Source organism: Anolis carolinensis, chromosome 2 (genome assembly GCF_035594765.1).
Source record: "Anolis carolinensis isolate JA03-04 chromosome 2, rAnoCar3.1.pri, whole genome shotgun sequence".
Taxonomy (NCBI): Eukaryota; Metazoa; Chordata; class Lepidosauria; order Squamata; family Dactyloidae; genus Anolis; species Anolis carolinensis.
Genome location: NC_085842.1, coordinates 134,082,418 through 134,091,977, shown reverse-complemented (window position 1 = coordinate 134,091,977; position 9,560 = coordinate 134,082,418). Strand labels below are relative to the sequence as shown.

At 40.5% G+C, this 9,560-nt stretch overlaps 1 protein-coding gene across 6 annotated transcripts in view; it reads right to left on the bottom strand.

The window, feature by feature from the left end:
* Window positions 1–1,003: 1,003 nt before the first annotated feature.
* otop2 (otopetrin 2) overlaps window positions 1,004–9,560 on the bottom strand; it is a 65,004-nt gene continuing 56,447 nt past the window's right edge. For all 6 annotated transcript variants that reach the window (XM_016991355.2, XM_008104475.2, XM_016991354.2 and 3 more), the window contains 5 exons: window positions 9,321–9,457; window positions 8,247–8,305; window positions 7,226–7,344; window positions 5,146–6,038; window positions 1,004–3,866 (listed from right to left, as the gene is read on the bottom strand). In XM_016991355.2, coding sequence (XP_016846844.1) covers window positions 3,696–3,866; window positions 5,146–6,038; window positions 7,226–7,344; window positions 8,247–8,305; window positions 9,321–9,457 — 1,379 coding nt within the window. In that variant the 3' untranslated portion in view covers window positions 1,004–3,695. The remainder of the gene's footprint in view (window positions 3,867–5,145; window positions 6,039–7,225; window positions 7,345–8,246; window positions 8,306–9,320; window positions 9,458–9,560) is intronic.

Sequence of the window (9,560 nt, the reverse complement as noted above, 5' to 3'; positions counted from 1 at the left end):
TGAAGGACATTGTTGACAGAGGATAGCATTAGAGGTATGAACAAGTGAAAGTACCCCTAAAATTGTGGGTGATGTGATTAGGTCCTTTGATGAGCTGTGCAGGAGGTGGTGCCATGTTTGTAGTAAAATGTGCATTGTGCATCCTCCTGTAGGTAGTAACTGTTTGAGATTGGAAGGCTGTCTGTAGGCAAGTAAAGGCCTGCCACCCAAAGCCTTTGAGAAGGCAGGATTATTGTCCAGAATAGGTTGTAGTTCACTGATAATACATCTGAGCAGTCTCCGTTTGAAGCTGTAAGTAATCATTAGTGAGATTCTGCCATTTCCTTTCTTTAGTATGTTCTATAATAGATTAGTCACAGGTACAAATCTTGTCTTGGTTTTTAAAAAAAGCATCCCCGTCTTATGGGTCTAAAGCAGATGGTATTGTTTTGTATCTGCATACATCTGTACGTATTGTGTAGTTTATGAATGTAGGCAGTGTGGGACATAAATTTATTAACTACATTTTCCTGGCTGGCAATCTTTCATTCTATGAGTTTTGGCTGTCCCTTATTGCTTTTTAAAAATCTGCTTTGTGAAAATGTGAAAAAACTTAGCTATGGCCTTTTATTACCTGCCCCAGGTGCCAAAATAACTTAGCTGGCTTTGGCTACTGTATATTGTGGCTTGAAGAGTTGGTGGGGGGAATACACTATTGGTTGTTGTACCTTGGGAAACAGAGTGTCTTGTGTAAGCTAGCTGAGCTACTTGGAAAGAATAAGCTGACATTCTGCTTTGAAATGTGTTTACCTTTTTTGTCTTCCCTCTATTTTTCCTTACAGCCAAAGACAACATTGTCACGTGTTAGGTCTTGGACGATGGCTGAACAATCAAAAACTGTGTAACATGTCCTTCCTTATCCCCAGTTCCCCCTGTTCCCCACCTCCCTCCCAAAAAAAGAAGCCTTGGATTGTTCCAATAAGGGCAACTGGTAATTAAAAAAAAAATCAAAGGAGCGACGGAATCAAGTGGTATGATTTTCTTTTATTTCATTTGACATTTTCAACTTCTGTGGAAAATTGTTTTGCAACCTATTATCAATCTCCTACACCATTTTCTATAGAGCAAGGAGGATATTTCTTTCCATTGTAAATACAATTTCATAAGAAAAAAAACCCCATCAAAATTCCCAGCACTATAAATGGGTTCCTTTCTACATAGCATGCAACCAATTTTCTCTGTGGTTTGAAGGCACCAGGAAATAGAAAATTTGGCAAAGCATTGTTCAAAGTTTCAAAGATTTTTCAAAGTTAGAAATGCTGCTGAATTTACCTTGGAAACAACCTATTGCAAAACTGGTATGCCCTAGGAACATACTGGAATTTAACATAGTGGTTCACCAAGATGCTAGTCATTGTGTATGCAGTAATCCTCACTCCATACACCATATCATCATGCTGCCATGCATTTGCAGAATCTAATAGATCCAGACTCTGCTAAGCCCTCTCTTTTGACTATGAAAAAGAAATTTATCACACCTCCATCTGGATCCGTGGAATTCCAGGGTGAGGGGTGATGGTGGTAGCAGGCAGTTGCATCCTACTGGTTGTATCAATCTTTCCTGTCCTCCTTAATTTTGCAGCTGCTATTTCCAGACACAGTGTGAAAGGAAACCATGTGATAGTTTTAGATTGGTTAAATTGTATTTAAGGTTGTACAAGGTTCTTCCTGGGCTACTTACATCAATACCTGGGCTATTGTGTTTGAAACATGGCTAACGAAGGGAGGAAGGGATATTCCAGAACAGTCTTTTCCAACCTGGTGTCTTCTAGATTTATTGGACTACAGCAAAGCTGGGAATCATGTACCCCAAGCTGCTGTTGAACTGTAATTCCTACCATTCTTCAGCATTGGTGATGCTAGTAAGGGGTGTAGGCACTCACAGCCCAGTTACCTGGGGAATGTTGTGTCTCCTTTCTCTGGATTACAGGGAAAACCCAAGAACTGGCCATGAAGTTAAGGATGTTAAGAATGATTGTCCGTACATCAGGATTATACTAGGTTGAGAAAGCTGTTCTAAAGGAATGTACCTTCTTCTTTAATTGAGAGCCAATTCTTAACTTATATTTGTGATGGCTGAAATTCTAAATTATCAGATGTAGTTACGATGACCGAGCTGCATTGTCATGGTTACGATTGACAATACCACCCACCAAAAACCTACCTGTTACATCTGGCAATTTCTAGGGGCACTGTAGATCAGGGCAATGGGAAATGGTGCTACAGCATTCTCCTGGCTGCAGGGAGCATTGTAAGCTGACATGTAGTGAGATTCATTGTGTCCGGTCGGAACTGCTTCTCTCAAGGCACCCTGCGTCTGGGACAGCACATCAGAATCATTTCCCTGCAATGTCTCAGAAAACTATTAATTGGGGCATTGCCAGACTAACTAGGGAATAATTTATCTTGTTATTAATAAGTGTAAACATGAATCCCCAATAGTTAAAAGATCTTAAGATCTTGTAACTGCTGATCACCGCTATATCTAGCCAGTACTGAGGAGTGTTTTTGGTAATTTCACTTTGCTGATTAGGCCTTCATTCCATGCTTGGCATTGGATTAGTGAAGAAGACTTTGAGAAGAAAACCAACCCTAGCCATACTTTGGACTTCCAGTCTCCCTGTAGATACTTCATCCTACTATCATGAAGTTTCTTCATTGGAATGTGAAGCACCATAGAAACAACGGATGAGGTATATGTGTTCCCTTCCATGTGATGAGGGGGATTGTGATACCCCCAGGCAGGCCTACAATTTAAGCTCTCCCATTTCGTTGAGTTCAATAACATTTGCATTATGGTTGTCTCAGTCCTTTGTTTGTCACAATGAAAATCAATAAATATATATATTATAAAAAATAGGCTCATTAAAAAATCATTAACCTACCATTAAAAACTAGCATATCTAATTACTTCCTTGACAACAATCAGTCTATGGGCCCTGATTCAGGACAGCAAGTAAGTTCCACTGAAATCTGTGAGACTTCAGGCTTCTACTTACCAAGCTTGAGTTCTAACAGAGCCATGCTCCCAAGGCCTTCATGAATTACTAGAAAAGGTATGAAAGAGAAGAGGAACCAACAGACTGATCCCAACTACACTAAGTTCAGAAACTTCAAATTGTCTCCCATCCTTATTTTAAACTGAGCTTCTCCCAGACTGTTCTATCGAAGGGTCTTTGCAATAACGATAAATTAACAGAGCCCTCTCTAGGTTCTGAAAATCATTTTGGTTAGTCCTCAGTAGTGTAGAACCATTGAATCACTTGTTGAACGGTGAGTCTTTATATGGACAAACCCCTTGATTCAGTGGATCTGCTTTATTTAGGACTAAGCAATGTGATTTGGCCATTGAGTGCACAACAACAATTAGTGGTAGACCCTCCTCCATAATCCCCCCCCCCAAAAAAAAAACCTTAACTGAAGATGGATGAAAGAAAGGGATTGCTTAACAAAACAAAAACAGACACAAAAACAAAGACACATAGGGTATATTTGGGCTATTGCCAGTACTACTGTGTAATGCCCACTAATCAATGGGGTCTGACACCCAAGTAAAACTCAATCTCCCTTGCTTTAGTGCAGCAATTTGAGCTTTCAGTCCTGGGAGATATGAGAAATGTGGGTTCTTCTGATAAATTCTTCATTTTTCCGTTACGTTAGGACATGATGTAGACCTCCAGTAGGCTAGCCACTGCATGCATCCTGTAGAAGATGCCAAAAGGAAGGCAGATGTCCACAATGGCAGCCCACATGGCAGAGCCATAGAAATTGAGTTCTGTGTCATTATCAAACTGTGGCCGGGCCCCAAATGCTGGCATGATCCAGAGCTGTTTGAGAGAAACAAAAAAGGGGTGGGAGTGAAACATCAGCAAGAGAAACAATAAATGACACAGAAGATTGCACTTCTATATGGGGTCCTGCCTAAGAGTCTTCTATCAGCCCCATCATTATTACAAGCCTGTTAAGTAGGACATGGGAAAGGGCCTTCTGAATGCCTGATCCCAGGGTGTAGAATTCACAGATGAGAGGCTAAGGTCACCTATCTCTCTGCTCTCTGGCTGGAAGAGCAACAACTGTTGACTAATGATAGGCCTTTGTCTTCCAAATGAGTATTGCAGAAAAATCTTTTAATGGGGGTCCAGTATTTTCATCTTCATTATTATGTTTCACATCTTTATAAACTATTTTACACTTGTGTTTCTAATAAGATGGCTTATTTAATTTTAAAGCCCATTTAGCTTCATTTTATTTATTTTAGCTTCATTTCGTTTTGGTTTATATTATAGATTGCCTGGGTCCCATCCTGAAATAAAATAAAATCATTTAGATGGTGTCTGCCCAAGCTATTGAAGGACACAAAGAAAGAAAACAGATGGAGCAGTGAAAGCTGCTCCAATATCTTGAAATATCTTTGTTTCACTAAGGACAATGAGGGCATGAAAATATCTGGGCTCAATAGCACAGTTGAAACCAGCTCTGGATATTGTGGCCTAATGTCTGGCTGGTGCTGTGGCCCCAGTGCATTCAATTTTTCTCCACTTCTTTTTCCCACCACCCCAAACTAAATCTCTAGAGCAACCTGTGGGTCTCCAAGTGTTTTGGCCTACAACTCGCAGAAATCCCAGCCAGTTTACCAGCTCTTAGGGTTTCTGAGAGTTGAAGGCCAAAACATCTGGGGACCCACAGGTTGAAAACCACTGCTCTAGAGTACTATTTCTCAAGCTGTCCTCATCCAGGTGTTTTGGACTTCGGTTCCCAGAAATCCCAGCAAGCTACCAGCTGTTACGAATTGTAGGAGTTGAAGTCCAAAACATCTGGAGGAGCACAGTTTGAGAAATTCTGCTCTAGAGAGCTTTACATAACTCCAGGGCTGGTTTGGTGGGAGAGGCTAGGGCCTGCAGTGATTTGCTTCTTTAATTTTGTGGACAGAAGCAGGTGTCCCACATTGGAGTTAAGTCAGACAAAAGACTACAGCCATACAGGAGCACTCCTTTTCAGAACAGTAAATCTTAGCATACTTTCTTAAGTATTGAAAAATACATGGGGAAAAAACACAACAAGCTCTGAATAAGTCAGTGTAGGCATAAACAAAATGACTTCACTTACAATCACATTACACAGGAGCAGGAATAAGGAACTCTCTTTTAAGAATCTTCTCCTCCAGTTCATTTCTTTGTGGACCTTGACCGATTGCTTTACTTCAGACGAGGTATGAATTGCTACGGCTGGAGATGTAGGGGATGGCAAGGCACTCCCACTTTCAGGGACACGGAGAGATACGGCATTCATGTTGACAAAAGTGAGCCCAAAGATGTCCTTCTCCTGAGAGTCAACTTTGTTATCCTTTTCTATGGGCTGTCGATGGAGGCCTTCAACAACAAAGATGTTCTGGAAAGTGTGCTGGGCAATCATCAGCAAAGAATAGCTCAAGTTGAGGGCATTTATAGTGTCCCTTGGTGTGCTGGCTACTGTAGCCACAATAGAATAGTAGGAAATGGCATATTGTCCCAAGGCTGCACCCATTAATAGGGCCACATCCAAAGTCCTAGTGGGGTTCTTGTGACGGTCCATGTCTCTCTTGTCAAATCTATAAACAATGGAGCCTCCTATTGAGACAATGGACATCAGGCTCAGGCAAACAATGTTGAAGATGTAGTACATAGTGAGCACTTGATCAGTCCTTGCTTTAGTTTTATTCTTTGAATTTACCTGAACCTCATAGACAACCAGGACACCTATACCTGTCACCAGCATCAAGATCCCAGCAACAATGCCCAGAAAATAAGTCCTTTTGAAAAGCCTGAATTTGAGTTGGTGAACATGGTTGGCATGGTGGTCTATGATGCGGCCGACATTCTTCCACATGACATAGACCATGGCAGAAGCAAAGAGACTGTACTCAATATTGAAGGGATACAGCCAAAAATAACCATTTTGGAAGATCTTGCAGAGATTACTGTCACAAGGGCAAGAGCCTGATGAACTACTTCTAAATCCAGCTGCACAGAGAAAAGATAAACAAATTCTGGTTAAAAAGAAAAGTTTGCAGGATTGTAATGCAGCTTCACCTTAAAGATTGACTGGTTTGTTTTAGTTTAAGTTTTCATGGAGTTCAATTTACTTCATCAGAGTTTACATACAATTCAGCAGAAAGTGGATGAAAAATATATAGAGAATTTGGATAAGAAAACAAACAAACAAAAAGAAGATCAACATCCACACTTTTGAAACAGTAGTGAAGTGTGGGGGTTACTTTCAGAACCAGCTATACAATACTTTAAGTGCTTCCAGGGTCCATGTGTGTCTGAATGTTTGAATATTCCATAGCAGGAGGTCAAAGCAGAATATCTGGTTCTCCTACTCTTATTTCGTTCTTATAATAGTGTTCTAAGATAGATACAGCTAGGACAGGTATGTGTATGTGAGAGAGAATCAAGGTCAGGAATAGGAAACAGGAAATTCTAAACCAGTGGTCCTCAACCTGTGGGTCCCCAGATGTTTTAGCCTTCAACTCCCAGAAATCCTAGCAGCTGGTAAACTGGCTGGGACACCTGGGGACCCACAGGTTGAGAACCACTGTTCTAAAGTATACAACATGTGATCTTTCAGATAGTGTTGAACTGAAATTCCCGTCAATCCCAGAAGCATGGCCAGTAGTGAGATATGATGAAGGATTCAGTATAACAGAGAGCCACATGTTGCCTATCCTATCTTTAGGGCTTCCTTGGAATTCCAAAAGGGAAATATTGGGAGTATTTGCTGGGTCCATACAGGTTCAAATCCTTTGTTCTCCAGTCCTTCCTTGCAAAGATTAAACTGAAGAATTCTAGCTTTACAGAAAGGTTCTGTATGAGTCAGGCAACATCTTGTGTTTATATACAATGGCAAAAAAAAAAAAAAACCAACCTAAATGAACCAAAGCAAATGAACCCCATATATCTTCCTTTCAGTTGGAAGTTTTAAAGAGACAGCATAGATGTGGGGCTGGTTGAGAAAGGGCAACCTGCTTTTCAATTTTACTCCACAAAACTTTTGACTGACCTAAGCTTTTAAAAAGCTGCTCTTTGTATAAGCAAAGAAATAAACATAGAATCCTTAATATTATTAATAAGAGTAAAAGGGGTTGCTTTTTTGATTTAGTATCATATTGCTTAAACTTCACAGTGGTCTTTCTTGAGCCACATACCCATTCTGTGTATAGTGCTTGCATTTGGATTCTTGGACTGAGCCTTGTGCACTGACTCATCAGTCACAGCCGACATCCACACTGCTAGATTGGTGGTTAAGGTGAGCATCAAGCCGCATCTGTAAGAAGAGAAAGGAGGATTTTGAAATGAAGGATAAGCTCTGTTCACACCTGGATTACAAAAGGAACCTAGTTACTTTACCCTCAGAGGGATCCCCATGAAACTCCATTCTGAGGAATGCTAGGCCAGGCTCATCTCCTACTGTCCTTTCTCCAGGAAGCAAAGACTTTTTTTTTATTCAGGTAGCATTTTGACTGGCAGCTGAACTGGGGACTTTTAATGGGCAGGTGCTGTAGTTTTTTGTTGACATGCTACTGAAAACAATGCTGGGACTTGGTAGGTTCTTAAGTTGTTGTCTCTTTGCCTTCCTGCATAGTTTTAAGGTTCATTCTAATTCTCTGTTTCTCTTGGGAAATCTGGCAAGGCTGATATTCCAGTTCTACCATGAAATCCTGCTGCTTTATAGTAGTATCTAAAGTCCGGGAGAGCTAAACCCCCTCTATTTTTTGCATCTATTAAATTCTTATATTCAATTCTGACTTTTTTTGCCAGCCCATATGAATTTAACCACATCTTTCATCCACTGTTCAAAGACCTTTACACATTTAATAATTGGTAAGTTTTGGAATAAGAACATCATTTTGGGCAATACCATCATTTTTATCACTGCTATCCTGCCCATCCAGGCTTATTGAACTTTCTGCCATCTTTCTAAGTCTTTTTTTAAACCTCCTTCCAAGTTTTTTAAATAATTATTTTGATATAAATTATTATTCTTAACAGCTTACCACTCTGATTCTTTATCTGGGGAGAAAAGCGGAATCTAACTCTAAATAAATAAATGTACTCTGGACCCACTATGGATGAAGCAGCATTCCTCATTCCAAAGTTAGCATCTCTGCAGTTTAACAGAAAGATGAACATCATGGAAGGACTCAGTTTGGTGGTTTAGATACTCACCTAGTAAGATCCAGATGAACATGGGTGCAGTGTTTGGCAGAAACCCAGAGAAAGTAAGTCTGGAAAGAAACAAGTAGATATTTTAAAGTTACTTTTCAAGGCACCACACACTCCACAAAGTGGAGGAATAAATTAGAGAGAAGCAAAAGTGAAGCAAAAACAACCCCGAGACTACATCTAACTACATTTAGTGACGTTTCATTTATTCAGCCAGTCCATGGTAGAAATGTGATGCTAATCATTAAGCACCACACTTACTGCGGATAATAATTATGGATGGAGTTATTGGGCAGCGGTCTCTGTGAAAAATGGGGATCTTTTTTACTGTCAATTGGGAAGCAGTGAATATTTGTGGTTTTGTGAGATCACTGGTCTCATACTTTCCACTGTCTCCACTGAATAGTTGGAAGATGTATCCATACACAACTTAGGGAAGCAAGGTGACCATAGAGGGAAACTTTAGATGAGAATCACTTTCTTGCTTGCTTGGATTGTTTGTGGCACTCCAGTGCAATTAGTGACAAATTTGCTCATACATATTACAATGTTTTCTGTAAGATTGTGGCCTTCTATGGACCTCATCACATTTGCCACTGGAATACCTCATTCCAAGGGGCGGAAGCGTTCACCACCCAAACTCCCCCGTTGATCTTTATGCAACACAGGAAGCCTTCCATGTTGCTTCCGCAGTGGCATATGCAGATTCTCCTTCCTTTTTACCATGGAGCCCTGAGGGAAGAAGCTCTGCATTTTGGGATGGGAGCCGGCAGGCTCCGTGGCAAAAGGGAAAGGGAACAGGCGTACGCCGCCAAATTCAGCCCTCTGTAGTGAGGCTGTAGTGTTTAAATGTTGTCCAAAGGAAAACAAACAAACAAGACCAGAGGCTTCAACTAACTGTAATAATTATATAATATAGAGAGGAATAAGGGATATATGATTTTCCTGGTTCAGAAACCCCCCAGCCATGGTGCCCAGTGGTAGGGGATTGGAGAGACAAAGGTTGCCCACCCCATCCATAGAAGCATACACTACTAATCTCTGTTTACCCAGAACAACGGGAATATCAAAACTCACCTGTACGATTACAAACAGAGCTTGCACAATTGGGTACATGATTCTGATGGCTGATAAACAACGGTCAAAGCTGGAGTAATATCCTGTCTTAAATACATCCATCACTAGCGTGAGGACTGCAAACAAGACCAAGCCTCCTGTTTAGGAAACCAAATGTCATTATAACTCATTGCAAACCAAACATGCAATTCAGACATATAAAACATAAAATTTATATTATAACACAGCCTTGAGTTGATA